Raw genomic sequence first — 17,011 nt, 5'->3', positions numbered from 1 at the left:
TGGCACTCTGACAAATCAAGCCATCGATAGACACAGAGACGTCCCAAAGGTGCTTTTTCAGGAGGCAATTGGACGTTCTTGTTTTTTTCTTTGAAGATGTTTCGCTTCTCATCCAAGGAGCTTCTTCAGCTCTGACAGGATAGTGGGGAATGGAAGGATTTATATTAAATCACAGGTCTCAAACTCGCTGCATCACATTACCGTCACAATGTTTTTCCCATTCGCTGACAACAAGAACAAGGAAGTCCAGTTGCCTCTTGAAAAAGCACCTTTGGGACAGCCATGACCTGGATTTTTTACAGATAAACAGAGTTGGAAAGGACCTTATAGGTCATCTAGTCCAATCCTCCCGCCCCCGCTTAAGCTTAAGGAGAACCTATACCAGTGATGGTATATCGCGTGCCAGTAGGAGTGGGGTGGAGGGTTCGCGTGCCCACACCCATAATTCTTTGCACCCCGACCCCGCACATGTGCACGTGACACCTTCCTCATGCTCCCCCATGCTCTGGCACGCCATGGCCCAGTAGGCCCATTTTTCTCTCTCACCTGGCTCCAGAGCCTTTCTAGGAGTCCAGGGAGGGTGAAAACGGCCTCCCTCCCCCCCCCCGGAGGCCTTCCAGAGGCCAGAAACGGCCTGTTTGCCAACTTCCGATGGGACTGGAAGGCCCGTTTTTTGCTGTCCCCAGCCTCCAGAGCCTCTCTAGGAGTCTGGGGTGTGTGTGAAAAAGGCTTTCCCTACCCACCCCCAGAGACCCTCCAGAGGCCGAAAATGGTCCATTTGTCAACTTCCAGTCCCATCTCTGGAGGGCCTCGGGCGGGTGGGGAAAGCTGTTTTCGCCCTCCCCAGACTCCTAGAGAGGTTCTGGAGCCAGGTGAGAGAGAAAAACGGGCCTTCCCCGACACCCACACAAACACACACCCGAGGCCCTCCGGAGGCAGGAAACAGCTTGTTTCCCTACTTCTGGTGGGCCCAGAAGGCCCGAAAATCAGTTGCGTGTGCCAGAGCTGAGCTCACGTGCCCACTGATATGGCTATGTGTTCCACCTGTGGCACACGTGCCATAGGTTCGTCATCATGGCCCTATAACATTTCTGACAAACGGCAATCCAATCTTTTCTTGAATGTCTCAAGTGATGAAGCTCCCACAACTTCCGAAGGCAACTTCTGTTCCATTGGTGGATTGATTGACTGAGAATCTCTACACGTAGACATTAGTAACATCTATAGACTATGCAAAAGAGAATAACACACCCAGCCTTAAAAAAGATCAAAAAGACCCAAGCACCACTCCACCAGCAATCAGCACCCAGATCAGCATAGATTAACTCCAAGGTTAAGATCAGATCAACAATCAAGTAAAAAATACCCCAATCAAGAAAATGTTATTAAAGAGCCATGGAACCTGATTGCTTCTCCCCTTGCATAGAAGTGTGGCATTCACACAAGGAAAATAAGCTGAAGATGTTCTATTGATGACATCTTCCACCGACAAGATTTGCAAAGATGTTCTGAAATAATTCCTCAATGTGTTGGAAGTGTTAAGAAAACTCATGGAACATATTACCATCTATGGTGGACGTGCCCAGCAGCAAAAAAGTTTTGGGCAACTATAAAGAAATGGCTAGAAAAAAATAATAGATCAACCAATTGAAAGAAAGCCATCAACATTTTTATTAGGAATATTCACGAGAACATACACCAAAGAAATAAAATATCTGATTTTACACAACATAACAGCTGCACGAATAACCTATGCACAAAACTGGAAACAGGAAAGGACACCAACAGATGAAGAAGTGATAGAAGAAGTTTTAGAATGTGCCGAGATGGACAAATTAACAAAAGAAATTAAAGAAAAAGAAGAGACAGATTATTATATAATTTGGAACAAATGGTATGAATGGCCTGAGACTAGAAACAAAGAACAATATATACAGGGGAGAATCTAAAATATAAAATATGTATATAACAAATATATAGAAATGTATAAAAGTAAGGCTATTAGTGTTAGAAAATACAATGTAACCAAAGAAAAAGGGACAATGAAGAAAATAAAATAGTGAGAGAGATATGGGGGGAAAGGTATAAAACGGAAAGAAGACCACTAAGAAACATTGGTTAAAAAGAGGATATATTCATATGTTGTATGTTATGTGTTTGTCATATTGTGTCATAATAAAATATTAAAAAAAGAAGAAGTGTGGCATCGAGGGCAGAATCTACCAGGGGCTCTGTCCGAGGCGTTGGAATAGCCCAGGGATCTGCAAACTTGGCTCTTTTAAGACTTGTGGACTTTAACTCCCAGAGTTCCTCAGCCAGCAGACCCCTGGAATAGCCGAATAGCCGCTTATCCGCCTCGGCACCAGGTGGGAACTGAGCATGCGCCTTCCCCTTTCCTCCAAACTTAAAGAGAGATGCGGGCGGGACTTTTTTTGGGAAAAGTCTGGGGGTGAGTTCGACCTTTCTACGGCGTTGGATTTTGCTCGCTCTCCTCGTTGTGAGCTTAAGCGGAGCCTTTCCAGGAGCCAAGAAGCTGCAAGGGAGCCTTTAGCGCAGACCTGGGCAAATTAAGGCCCGCGGGCCACATCCGGCCCTTTGTACGTCCCTGTCCGGCCCGCGTGAGGCCAATCATAAACACCATAAATTAAACTTTTTTTTTAACTTTTATTTTGAAATTTTATTTTGAAAAGCGTTACGTCGCTAATTTAAGTATTTAAGTATTTAAGTATTAAATTAAATATTTAATTTAAGTATTTAATTTAAGTATTAAGTAATTTAAGTATTTTAAGTATTTAAATATTCAAAATATTTAATTTAAGTATTTTACAATGAAAGAAAGTTGGTGGCCCTCTGACACAATTCAGGCTTCTCATGCGGCCCCTGATAAAAATTAATTTCCCACCCCTGCTTAGCGGATAGACATCCAGACGTTGCCCGGGGTTCAGTGCGGAAGGGCTTTTGTTTCGCACGGGAGGCTTGCATGGATACGTGTAAAAACTTCGTAAGGTCGTGGGAAAAGGGGAAACGCGGTAGGCATTTACCCTCCGTTTCGTTGGGGGAAAACACCGCATTGGGGCGGCGGGTGGGGGGACGTCGTGTTTGCAAAACAGAGGATTGGTGCTTCCGAGCCAGTTTTGGCTCCTCGGCAATTTCCTGCAAATTTATTGGCCCCGTTTTCAAGAAGAGATTTCCCTCGCCTCCCACTTCCTAGGCCGAAAGAGAAGCGAGCGGTCTTTTAAGCCCCTCCTGCTGCCTTTGCACGCAAGGCTTCAATTCCGCGTGCAAGGAGTTGCCTGCAAGGTGTGCGAGGACTCGAACTCGGGGTTCCTGCTTTTCCCGGTTTTTTCCCCACTGTCCCCAGCTGGCTCTGCCGCCGGGTAAAGAAGGAAGGTGTTGAGAGGACGGAGGTGCGCTTGTGGTTGAAGTGCATCATTCACAGCTGTGTGTTCCATGGGTCCAGTGTTTGCCAAGTCCCCAAGTTTTCAAGTGGAGAATTTTGAAAAAGCCGGGATTAGGCTAAAAGTGGGGAAACTGTTTCTGGGATAGGATAGGATGGGATGGGATGTAGAGAAGTAGGGTAAGATAGGATTTTTTTTTTATTTGCATTTATATCCCGCCCTTCTCCGAAGACTCAGGGCGGCTTACACTATGTCAAGCAATAGTCTTCATCCATTTGTATATTATATACAAAGTCAACTTATTGCCCCCAACAATCTGGGTCCTCATTTTACCTACCTTATAAAGGATGGAAGGCTGAGTCAACCTTGGGCCTGGTGGGACTTGAATCTGCAGTAATTGCAAGCAGCTGCTGTTAATAACAGACTGCATTAGTCTGTTGAGCCACCAGAGGCCCATGTAGAAGAGTTGGATAGGATAGAGAGTAGGATAGGATAGGATAGGGAGTAGAGTAGGATAGGATAGAATAGGGAGTAGGATAAGATAGGATAGGGAGTAGAGTAGGATAGAATAGGGAGTAGAGTAGGATAGGATAGGATAGGATAGGATAGGGAGTAGAGTAGGATAGGATAGAATAGGGAGTAGGATAGGATAGGGAGTAGGATAGGATAGGGAGTAGAGTAGAATAGAATAGAATAGAATAGAACAGAACAGAACAGAACAGAACAGAGAATAGAGTAGAATAGAATAGAATAGAATTGAATTTTATTGGCCAAGTGTGATTGGACACACAAGGAATTTGTCTTGGTGCATATGCTCTCAGTGCACATAAAAGGACAAGATAGCTTCATCAAGGTAGAAACACCACTGTTTCTAGGATGTGTCTGAACCGAAACATCATGTTAAAGCAAACTCGAATTCATTGAGGGCCACATCAGAGTTGTGTTTGACAACCAGAGGTGGACGTGGTCATGGTGGGTGTTTGACACAAGCTCAAGATGCATTTTTCCCCGCTTTGCATTCAGAACAGGCTATTCCAGTGGATGGGAGGAGAGGAATGGGAGAGAGGGAAGGAGAGGGAAGTGGAGGAAAAGGGAGAGGAGGAGAGAAAAAGAGAGGAGAGGGAAGGGAAGTAGAGAGGGAAGAGGAGAAGAAGAGAGGGAAGGAGGGGAGAAGGAAAAGGAGAAGGAGGGAGAAGTGGAGGGGAGAAGGGAAGAGACGGAAAGAGATAAACCGTCATTGTAAAATTGGGTGGAATATGGTGTACAAGAGAAAGGAAAACAGACGGGTAATGTTTTTCTTCCTTACTTGATGGTTAGATAATTGATATTACAGTGGAAGATAATATATGTTACTATATGAGAGATGTTCTCGTATATTTGTTTATATGTTACTGTATATCTGTTTATATACATATGATCATAATGACGATGATAATGATATTTGTTCGTATGTTAAAACCTCGGACACCTAGAGAGCATACTCCTCAAAATATAAAAGAAATGTATGATATAAAACAATAAAAAATATTACAATAGCAACAACAACAAAGAAAAAACAGGCTATTCCAGACAAAGGGAGATCTACTTTGGCACAAATGGTCTCAATTCCATAATGTAGGGATTAAAGACACATAGAGTCCCCAGGTGCTATGGGGCTTGACGCTTTTGTACAGGGGCAGATCTGAATATGTGCATAATATTGTCAGAACAGAGATGTTGAAAAACCTAATGTGAGTTAAGACAACCTAAACAACATCCAGGGCATTATATTTATACTTACTGGGTTGAATGATAAATTAACATTTAGAACCTTAAAATACTTTTAAACAAAACAATTCACTTCTCTTTAATTCATCCATCTCTCCTTTTTTGTCTTCTTCATGTATTAATCCGTCTGCCTTATTTATGGCATATCTCCATAACTCAGGGTTCCCTTTTCCCTGTTGAATCTGCCCTTTGAAATATTAACTAACTCTGTAGAAACATTTAGCTGACCTTCCCATTTGTCATTTTTAATAAGAGTTCTTTGAAAACATTAAAATTTTATTCCAGGTATCCATTGTAAAGAGGAACACTGTACAACACAACAAAATCACCACCATATATTGCTAAATGTCTAGAAAGATGTAGAAAATATGCATACTGTGTGGAAACACTTTCAGGTCCATTTGGACTACAACTGGATACACAATTAAATCTCACGACTTCGCTGAGTTTTATGCATATCTGACAAAAGCTGTTTTCTATCTGTCAGATTTGTATAATACCCGGTCATAATATGATTTGATTTTGACACTATTGTGTTCTGTAAATTCAACCGTTTGTGCTTTACACAGTAAATCACAATTTAGAAATAACCACTGGATGTTTTCACATGACATACTATATTTTAAAAAAATCATATAGCTTGTGCATACTTCCATAGCCTACATCCGATCATGTTCTGTATTTTTTTTTATTTATTTATTAAATTTTTATACCGCCCTTCTCCCGAAGGACTCAGGGCGGTGTACAGCCAAAGATAAAAAGTTGATATACATACAATTTAAAACCAAATTTTAAGTTTTTAGGCTCACTATATTGTTTACAAACAATTATGGGGGAGATAACACAATCCAGTTGTACGTCAAAACCAAGCAAATTATGTTACAGCCATAGATAGAATAGAATAGAATAGATTTTTTTATTGGCCAAGTGTGATTGGACACACAAGGAATTTGTCTTGGTGTATATGCTCTCAGTGTACATAAAAGAAAAGATACATTCATCAACAATTCTAAGGTACGACACTTAATGATAGTCATAGGGTACAAATAAGCAATGAGGAAGCAATATGAATATAAATCATAAGGATACAAGCAACAAAGTTACAGTCATACAATCATACAGATAAGTGAGCAAACTCTGGATTAGGCTTGTTCCATATTTTTAAACTGGATGAAACCAGGAATCCTGTAAAGCAGCCAACAGGAAGGAAGATAGAGTGCATGGGGCTGAGAAAGGAACATATAAAAGGTCCCCCCCCCGCGGCCCGTTTTCGGCTACCAGACTGCTGTAGAAGGCCATGGGGGCCAAAAAAGGGCCATTTGGGGGGTGGGTGGCCCATTTTTGGCCAGCAGAGCCGGTCCTTTGTTATTTCCAGGCTGGCCCCGTGGGCCAGATTTAAGCACTCCTTGAGTTTGACACCCCTGTGTTAAAGCATAGATGGTTATTCATTTGGATAATAGTTCTATATGTGCTGGATGGTGGTTTGTTAATGCTGGCTTCTGGAGTTCACCCAGGTTGGTGGGGTTCTGCTAGTTAAAGCTTTATGTATTACCGGTAGAAGTTCAGATGTTCATTGATTTTCTTATTAAATCGATTTAGATAGCCACTCATCTTGATTGCTGCTTGTAATTGCAGACGCTTTGATTTGGATTTCGCTGAGATAATTGTTAAAATTATAAGCAGACATAGAAATTACGTGAATAACTAATTATTCAAATCCAAAACATATTTTAATGTATTTGTGCAATGTGGAGTCAGTGCATATTGCGAGGTACAAGGTCTGAGCTGTAATTCGGCCCTGTAAATCCTTGGTCAAACAACTGAGTCAACTGTCAGCAGTTTTCAGTACACGTACACAGTAAGAGGAAAACATAACCTAACTTGGCAGTTTGGGAAAACAGATACTGTTGTAAGAAACGAAACTTAAGATAATAGTTCCTGCTACGTGGCAGTTGTGTAATCATACTTTGCCCCCTATTTGCTTCCCCAATAAAAGGCGTGCGCTCAGAGCAATCTGCGCCCACCCATCCCGAGAGAGCAATGGTGTCTGAGTTCTTATTGGGAAGGTAGCCCGTGTTTCTAACACGCACCCTTGCGAGGGCCTGATCCATCTGCAAACAGCATCCCTGCGGGGACCCTACGAGTCGGTGAAGAAGACCCACCCTAGACGACAACGACGCAACAGTGCAATATTTTAAGTCCTTGATAGAAGCTGATACAGAAGGACTTACCAGAATTTTCTTCAAACATGGGTAACTCAGTCTTCCTAATAAGATTCCTGCTTTCTTCCCAGACATTGAGGGTTCATAAGAATTTCTTATTTTGAGGAGGTTTTTTGGAGGAGGTGGCTGCTCAGTAGCTAAGTTACTCATCCTTTTGAACATCCTGTGTTTTCTATTTCAGATTTGTATGCTGGAAATATTTTCTCTTTCTACTGGAGGTTGAAGTATTTTGTGAATGAAGAGGACTGAATGGCCATGGCAGTTTTGCCCAAACCTCTTGTGATTAGTAAAACCTGTGGCGATCCATCAGTGCATTTTGGAGCTAGATTAAAGACCAGAGAAAGGATGGAGGGACAAAGCCCAACAGATGCAGAAATTAGAAAAGGCCCACCAGCTGCTCAGCCTTGGAGCTTCGGGAAGAATTGGGCAAGTCTTGGGCAGAAGAGCCAAGATGAGGAAACCAACAACTCAGAGGTCAAATGTTTTCACTTCAGAAAAGTGCAGTTTCAGGAGGGAAGGAGTCCCCAAAATCTTTGCAGTCAGTTTTACTACCTTTGCCGTCAGTGGCTGCAGCCGGAAAGACACACTAAGGCTGAGATGCTGGACCTGGTGATCCTGGAGCAGTTCCTGGCTGTCCTTCCCCCAGAGATGGAGAAATGGGTGCGGGAGTGTGGAGCGGAGACCAGTTCCCAGGCAGTGGCCCTGGCTGAAGGCTTCCTCCTGGGCCAGGAGTCGGAAAAGATGCAAGAAGAGCTACAGGTGTGAGAATGTAGTCATAGCATCTCTAAAAAGGATCTCTCTGAATTTGTCAATTCCTCTCTGGCAGAGTTTTCTGTGATTATGACCTCCTAAAAGCTGTTGTTCCATTCTTCTTCCAGTGGATGTATTTGGGGCAATTATTCTGTTCTTACTTTCCAGCTTCAGCCATTGGCTAGGTTGAGAATGCAGTATGATAATTCATTTCTTTCCTTCTTCCCTTGCTTCTCCTGGGACATCACCTTCAGAAGTCCTTGGAAGATGTGACTGAACATCCCAAGGAAGGGAAAGATTCATCCAAATTCTCTCAAGAATTGCAGTTCAGGGAGAGCTTGCAGAACGATCAAAGTCAGGACACCAGGCCAGGTAACAGAAGCTCTTTCTGTGTGATGTGAAGTTTGGCATCTAGCTGATTCTTTTGCTCATCTTCACTTGAGTCTCTCTCTGGTTTCTTTTTTAACAATTTGCTTCCACCGTTTTCTGTTTCACAGAGAATCAAAAGCTGGCCTTGGTTTTTTCAGAGTCACCACCTGTTCATGGTAAAACTGAAAAAGTGGCTGAGTTTCTGTCTCAGGTAGGAGGAGAAACATTGGTAAATATCCATGAATCTTGGATGGGTTTATTTTATTCCAGAGTTCAATCTATAATAGTGTTGTTTCCAAGGAACACCAATTTTGGATTGGGTTATTGATGGCTCTCTCAACATTTCCATTAAGGTGTGGAGTGTTCTGATCTCGGCTCCCTTAAAAAGCGGGAAGCAGAGTCTTGGTCCCAGCAAAATCTCTTATTTACACGACTGAATTCCTTTCATTCACAGTCAGCGAGGCCTGTCCAAACAGTTTTTCAAAGGAATGTTTATCAACACAGACCTTATCTCACTTGGAATGCTGCCATGTAACTAGTTTCCAAACGGAGTACAAGGCAAAACTTGGCACAGAGTCTCTCAGAGTCACGGAACGAACAAGTTGTTTCTTGCAAAAGCCCACTCCCCGTTCGCTCCTCTTTTGTTTCCTATGGGAGGGGCCAATCACCTCCAAGGTGTGGCTTTACTCCCAAGTCAACCCTGCTTTCTGAGTTGTTCTTGTCTTCTGGCAGCTCTGCGCATGCACACACTGGGAACAGGCTCCAGCTGTTCCTCTGCCTCACTGCTGTCTAGCTCCCTCTCTGCCTCGGACACAGAGCCCTCGTCCGAGCTTTCTCCAGCCCCCAGGAATGGCCCATATTCCTCCCCAACCTCCTCACTGTCCAACTCTGCTGCCAGCTCTGCTGTCTGCGGGCCACAACATGGAGTGGGGAAAGGGTTGATTGCTCAGTGGATAAAGCAAGCCACTGGCAAAAATATTAGATGAATTATCTGTGTATTTCCTTCTCCTCACCCTAGGAAGAATTTGAGCCATTGATAAGTAGTGGCTTTAAGACCCAAATTACCAATTGACCAAGAAAACTATTTTATTGGCTTCACTGAAAGGCCAAATACTTCCAACTTGATCCAATGTGATTCAGTTGTGCTGTCAGCCAGAAGTTGTGAGATCTCATTCCGAATTCTGCAGAAGATGCCCATTTTATTCATTGGATCTCTCTCCTTGAATTGCTGGAAACTGTCAAATTATGCTTGGGGTTATCTGTTAATAAGGAAACTTGTGTCCTTGTTTAGGGTGTTGTGTCTTTTGAGGAAGTGGCCGTGTATTTCTCCAAGGAGGAGTGGTCTCAACTGGATGCTGACCAAAAAGAGCTCTACAGAGAAGTCATGCTAGAGAATTCCAGGAATCTGGCTTCTCTGGGTAAGATCTCCTGTCTATGATAGAAACTTAAGAAGGTGGGGATTTAGATTTCATTTCTGATAAAAAGTATAGCTTATTTATAACCTGCCTTTATTAATTTTTGGAAATAACCCAAGGTGGCAGACATACCAAATATTCCTTCCTCTTGCTATTTTCCCTACAGCTACAACCCTATGACATGGGTTGGGCTGAAAGAGATAGGTCAAAGGTCCCCTAGTCAGCATTCACGTTTAAGGCAGAACTAGTTGTCACAGTCACTGAGTTTCTAGGCTGATGCCTTAACCATTAGACCAAACTGATTATGGAAGAAGGAAATTTATTGAAAGAAAAATAGGAAAACTGCACAGGTTCCCTTTTTACATAAAGGAAATAGATTTCTTTCAGAATGTTTTCTGCTAAGAAAGTACAAAATACTAATTTCCATGCCATAGAGCCTTCTCTGTGGGGGCACCCACCCTCTGGAATGAGCTTCCTCTGGGATTACGACTACTCCCCGACCTCCGGACCTTCCGACGCGAGCTCAAGACTTTTTTATTTCACCGCGCAGGGTTGGCCTAAGATACTATTGTTTTAATGTGGGGTTTTATCATTGTTATTTGAATTTTAATAGGTATTAGCCAAATTTAATCAGATTTTTATATTGTTTTTAAATTTTGTTTATATATATTGTTTTTATGTAGGCTGTAAACTGCCCTGAGTCCTTCGGGAGAAGGGCAGTATAGAAATTTAATTTTTTTTTTAAATTTACATTTATATCCCGCCCTTCTCCGAAGACTCAGGGCAGCTTATATTGTGTAAGGCAATAGTCTCATTCTATTTGTATTTTTATATATAAAGTCAACTTATTGCCCCCCCAACAATCTGGGTCCTCATTTTACCTACCTTATAAAGGATGGAAGGCTGAGTCAACCTTGGGCCTGGTGGGACTTGAACTTGCAATAATTGCAAGCAGCTGTGTTTTTAATAACAGGCTTCTTACAGCCTGAGCCACACCGCGGCCCATATACTAATACTAATACTAATACATATACTATACTAATACTAATACTAATTAGCAAGAATCTGCAGGACAGGCTGCCCATAAGGATGTTGTGGCCTCTCTTGAGTTGCTATTCGAGACCTGATGTGATTGAATGCCAGCTGGGAAAATACTATGAGTGCCCTGAGCCATGATCTGAAAGTGTATGAATTAAGAGACTGCCATGCATAACTAATACCCAGATGTGCCCTAAGAGGGGCGCTTCCTTCTCAGAGATGTGGCCAATCGTATATCAAGTTTGGCATCATTCTAAGTCAAGGGTGGGGAGCTATAGTCATCCAAAAATTTGCCTTAGCTTTCAAAGTTTCTGGTCTGCAGACAAGTTCAGAGGAGACTTTTGATTGAGGAGCTGGTGGGTATGTTGCTGCCTAGCATTATACAGTATCTGATGCACACAGGGAGTTTGTGGCACCATAGAATTGTCCCGGGGCATCAACAGGTTGTCACACACAGTGGTGCTCAAAGATTAGATCAGGGATTTGTTATTGGTTTGTTGCAATGTCATCCAATCCTGATCTATCAGGATTCGTAGGAGCCCACTTAGAAATGGCATTAGCATCCTTCAGTCTCAAAAGACTATGGTATCGTGCTCTGGAAAGAGATCCTAAAACAAGCATCTAGTGTGACTAAAAAGGCCAGTTCGAGAGTGACTTGGAAATGGGTATTTGATAACATCTTCATTTGGCACCTTTGTATCTGCCAACAAAGCAGCCAAAATATATTGATGATTATTTGGCTAAATTTCAGAAGAAAAGATTTGATCTTTCATCATTAGCCTATTTTTGCTATAGTTTTCATTTTTCTTTTTCCAGGCTATAATCGTCAAGACAATAAGAATTACAAAGAAGGCGGCCAAGCAATCCATCCAAAAGAGGGAAAAGGGAAGTTTGCAGATCAAATGCAACCAAAGACCGATGAGGCAAGCCAATCCCAAAGTGGAACTATACTGGGCTTTCCTCAGGTCAGTTGGCGTAATAACCAAACAATCATCGATACGAGAGAAACACCATATAAATGCATGGAGTGTGGAAAGGCCTTTACTCGTAACAATCAACTTAATTCCCACAAGAGGATGCACAGAAAAGAGAAGCCATATAAATGTGTGGAATGTGGAAAGGGCTTTAGGAGGAATTGTGATCTCACTTTCCATAAAAGAACCCACACAGGGGAGAAACTATATGAATGCATGGTGTGTGGAAAGAACTTTGCAAAGAGTTATACTCTTATTTGCCATAGAAGGATCCACACACAGGAGAAGCCCTATCAATGCATGGAGTGTGGAAAGACCTTTACTAATAGCAGTCATCTGAATTCCCACAAAAGGATCCACACAGGAGAGAAGCCATATCAATGCATGGAGTGCGGAAAGACGTTTAGATGTAGCAGTAATCTGAATACCCACAAGAGGATCCACACAGGAGAGAAGCCATATCAGTGCATGATGTGTGGAAAGACTTTTATTTCGAGTGGTTGTCTCAATTCCCATAAGAGGATTCACACAGGAGAGAAACCATATCAATGCATGGAGTGTGGAAAGACCTTTACTAGTAGCAGTCATCTGAATTCCCACAAAAGGATCCACACAGGAGAGAAGCCATATCAATGCATGGAGTGCGGAAAGACGTTTAGATGTAGCAGTAATCTGAATGCCCACAAGAGGATCCACACAGGAGAGAAGCCATATCAGTGCATGATGTGTGGAAAGACTTTTCTTTCAAGTGGTTGTCTCAATTCCCATAAGAGGATTCACACAGGAGAGAAGCCATATCAATACATGGAGTGTGGAAAGACCTGTTATTATCACTCCTTTATAAACCATCAAAGGAATCACAAATGAAAAGGATCTTATAAAGACTTTAATTGTAGCAGCAATCTTACTTTCACAAGAGGATCCATACAGGAGAGAAACCATATCAATACCCAGAGTATGGAAAGACCTAGCAGTTATCTTAATTCCCATAAGAGGACAGATACAGGAGAGAAGCCATTTCAAGGTGTGGAATTTGGCAAGGGTTTTAAGAAGAATTAGAAGAATAAAAGGATCCACATATGGTAGAAGCCATATCTCTACAGGAAGTGAAAAAGTCCTATAAAAGCACATGCCAAGGTTTTTCTCCAGTGAAATTTTATTTTCCTGTTGCAGACAAAAGCTAAAATGGATTTTTTTTGGTACATGTACCTGTAGCATCAACAGCATCATTAATTAAGTACAGTTGGTATGATTTCTTTCTAGTTATATAGTTAATGAATTCTGGGCTGATTATCAATTTCAAACATTGGGTTATTTTGGGAGGGGCCCTACATGAGGGTTTTGCAATCTCATGGCAATTTGAAATCGTGTACCCAAAAGACAATATTGTGTCAGTCCTCCAAAGTAATCCAGATATGAAACATGGCTGGGTAGGCTAATGTATTGATAGAACGGTGTGAGTCTGAAAGTACACATCTGGAATCACACGTAAAGTTGCCTTGAACTGCAAGATGGGTGCATATTAATTAAATAATAAATTACAGCCCGATAGATCAAGTTAGTTTCTCTCTTTGCCTGTTATGAAGCTGCAAGCTTTTTTTTTTTACCTTTTATCCCATAATTCCTTTGGCATCATTTATTTTTTGTCCCTCAAGGTGATCCCCACAAACCATTACAAGTTTCTAGTGTTGTGGAAATATCTTTGCCTTTAAATCTGTTTCTAGCTATCCAGAAGCCACGAACTATCAAGAGAAAAATGACTATCTAGTCAAGCATTGAAGAAGAACCTAAATGAGTCATAAACAGATTTAATAGGATTACGTGACATGTACGATACATATGAAAGAGCATTACAAGGACAATGAAAATAGCCATAAAAGGACAATGCCCATCCAGTTCAAATTGTCAAAGGCATTCTCTGCATTTAAAAATATCATTCCTGCTTGTTTTTCATTATATTATTTTAAATATTCCAAAATATCAAACATGATTCTCACATTATTTTTCAACTATCTTTTAGGTTTAACAAAACCATAATTTTATTAGAGTTTATCTAATACCTCTTGCTATTGCCTCAATGTTCCTGTTCTGTAATTGGCCCAGGTATGAACGGAGCCCTTTCTCTGACTGTTCTGCTTTTTCCATCCCTGCTTGTCTGAGGAAGGTTTCAGTGAAAGGTCTGGATTTCTCCATCCAGTGTTGGCTGCTGCTTGCAAAGTCTTGCAGTTTGTGAGCACCGAATTCCTTCCTTTAGCAGTTAGCATTTATTTTCATACATAGCACTTGATGAGTCCCTGGAGTCCGAGCCATTCCCACCACTGCCACCAATTTGTTACAGGTTCTTTTTAAACGATACCCAATTTGATTGACTTGAGTTCAAGGGATCCATCAAAAGCACTGGATTCTAAACAATTTAATTTTTCTGTCTCCCGATAAGGATTGAGGAGATATTTTATTTTGAAAAATATATTCAAGATACAAAAGTTATTTCTGTTTTTGTTGTCTCATGGTAGATCTATACAATCATCATCTTCATTTAATGACTGCATAATCCCTTGCGGAGTGGAGTCTGGGCAACTGAATGGAGTGTTTTAATGGCCAGATGCCCTTCCTGTCACCAATGTGGAGTTTTGTGACGCATTCGACCAGCAGGCTGCCAAATACAGTCTCAGTGTGCCCAGAAAGAGAAATATCTGCCTTTTCCCAGGATTGAACTCACAGCCTCCTGATTGTGAGGCGAGAGCGCCACCTCTAGGCCACTGCACCACTCCAGTAGATCTATACAATGTTCTCTATAATATACTATGATACCAGGGGTGTCAAACTGGCAGCCTGCGGGTCGGATGCGTCACGCACAGTCCATACCCACCCCAGCTCCACGAATGGGGAAAAAGTCACAAAATGTCATGTGACAGCAATGTGATGTGGCAAATTTGACATCTGTGACGGGGTGAAATGCTACCGGTTTGCACCGGTTCAAGAGAACCGGTAGTAATAAAAACTACTGGTTCGGGCAAACCGGTAGTTAAAAAAAATGCTATTTCCAATGATCAGCTGTACCATGCGATTTATATTATATTCTAAATCATGCAGCGCAGCTGTTCCTCCCCTCGCTGTTCTACTTACTTTCTTAAACCTCCTTTTTCCATGTGCAGCGTGTGTTTGGTGCGCACTGCGCAGTGTGCGTTTGGCGCGGACAGCAAATTGGTGGCAATCCACGGAGGATTTCACCACTGACCTGTGGTATATACTATTACAATCTATGCTATACTATTTCTTCTGTAAGTATATTAACTTGCTAATATACTAGTAGTAGTATACAACCAGGCTTTTACAAACCTTGGTCCGTCTTCAAAGCCTCTCTAGGATTTCCTCTGTTGTTGTTCTTGTTTATTCATGGGCAGCAGATAAAGCGCTGGCACCTTTCCAATACAGGATTTGGCTTTTGTGATGTCACGCTTTACGACTGTATCACTTAGTGGTGGAAATCCTTTCCTTAACCAAGGATTACCTGTATAGCTCACTGCCTTGATCTCTGTTTTAAACACATCATGGACAGTGACATAGTCGAGTGGTATGGCGGCCTAGATGTGGAGCTCCCGCCTCACAATCAGGAGGCTGTGAGTTCGATCCTAGGTAGAGGCAGATATTTCTCTCTGGGCAAAATGAGAATTTATCTGCTGAAAAATATTCCGCATTGGTGATAGGAAGGGCATCCAGCCAGTAAACACTCTGCTCCATTCAGTTACCCAGACAACACCCCACAAGGGATTATGGGGTCATAAAAAGGAGATGACGCCCACTCCCGGTTTAGTGAAGGGAGAAAAAGTCCCAATACGTCACGTGACACCGCCGTGACAACAGAAGTTTGACACCCCTGCATTAGAGGAACTTTGATAATCTCATCAAGAGGAGACAAATGGCTGGTTTAAAATTTTATTGACATTTTGTGTTCTTATGATTAGGCTCACGATCCAAACGGATCTTGACAGACTTGAACACTGGTCTCAGTTCAGTAAAATGCAATTCAGTGGTGAGAAAAGTAAGGTTTTACACTTAGGAAGAAAAGCCAAACGCACAGGTTTGGTATCTGGCTCAACAACTGCAAACTCTCATCTGCAAATTTGAGGAGTTTATTTTCTTTTCCTTGTCCAGCCCCCCTTGAAGTGTGTTGACTCTTATCTGGCACCAATTCGCATTGACCATTAGTTCAGATTCTTGTGTGTAGGTAACATAAAATAAACCTGTGATACTTTTGAACTCCTGACTTCTGGCACCCAATGGTTCATGGTGGTTTGAAGCTATTTATACAAATACTGCCCATTGTTGGTTCTGGTTGAGACTGTAGAAAGGGCACCAATTTTTGTTCTGTGGCCATTATCATCAATTTTGTCAATTTTTTTCATTAGAGAAAACAAAATGAGATGGTAATTAGAAGGAGCCTTGATAGGTTAATAAAAAAAAGGCTAAAAAGAGCAGTGCTTTTGGTAAGAGAGAGAAATTAACTTTTTTTGCCTTATGGTACTTGAGTTTGGTATTTACTTTTAGTATTTGTCTCCCTTTCTGTTTTAACAAACTGTAGCATTGTTTGGTTTGGTGGCAGCAATGTCTCAGATAGAAAATCCATAGGGAGAGTGGTAAGGACAGCCGAGAAGATTATAGGAAGCTTGCTTCCTGTCATTCAGGATACTGCTTCTAAGCGCTATGTGCTTAGAGCTCAAAGCATTGTTAGAGACCCCGCACACCCACTCCACAGTCTGTTTCCATTGCTCCCCTCTAGGAGGAGGTTTCAAAGTATTTCTAACAGGACTACCAGATTCTGTAACAGCTTTGTTCCCTATGCCATCCGTCTGGTAAACTTGCAAGATTCATTTTTTCTCGCCATATACATCCAAACCAGACTTGAGTTGTTTCTCTGAGTCATATATGAGGGTATATGCATAATTTTGTATTTATTTGTTTGTTTTGACATGTTTATGTAACGTATATTGGAGGTGGTGACCCTTTGACAGCTGTATGCAGTGAAATTTCACGTTAATGTATGCTGATTAGTGTACATTCAAAGTGACAATAAAAGT

The 17,011-nt window shown here is 41.8% G+C and overlaps 1 protein-coding gene across 1 annotated transcript; it reads left to right on the top strand.

Annotated features, from left to right (window-relative positions):
• The first annotated feature begins 2,956 nt into the window (after window positions 1-2,956).
• On the top strand, window positions 2,957-16,991 carry LOC131191229 (zinc finger protein 485-like). Its single transcript, XM_058169143.1, has 7 exons — window positions 2,957-3,029; window positions 7,162-7,417; window positions 7,569-8,146; window positions 8,392-8,509; window positions 8,635-8,717; window positions 9,798-9,924; window positions 11,776-16,991. Exons 3-7 carry the CDS (start codon window positions 7,637-7,639, stop codon window positions 12,798-12,800), a joined length of 1,863 nt encoding a protein of 620 aa, XP_058025126.1. The 5' UTR covers window positions 2,957-3,029; window positions 7,162-7,417; window positions 7,569-7,636; the 3' UTR covers window positions 12,801-16,991.
• The last annotated feature ends 20 nt before the right edge of the window (window positions 16,992-17,011 follow it).

Source organism: Ahaetulla prasina, chromosome 2 (assembly GCF_028640845.1).
Source record: "Ahaetulla prasina isolate Xishuangbanna chromosome 2, ASM2864084v1, whole genome shotgun sequence".
NCBI lineage: Eukaryota > Metazoa > Chordata > Lepidosauria > Squamata > Colubridae > Ahaetulla > Ahaetulla prasina.
The sequence above is the reverse complement of the archived record's forward strand: the minus strand, read 5'-3'. Positions and strand labels throughout refer to the sequence as shown.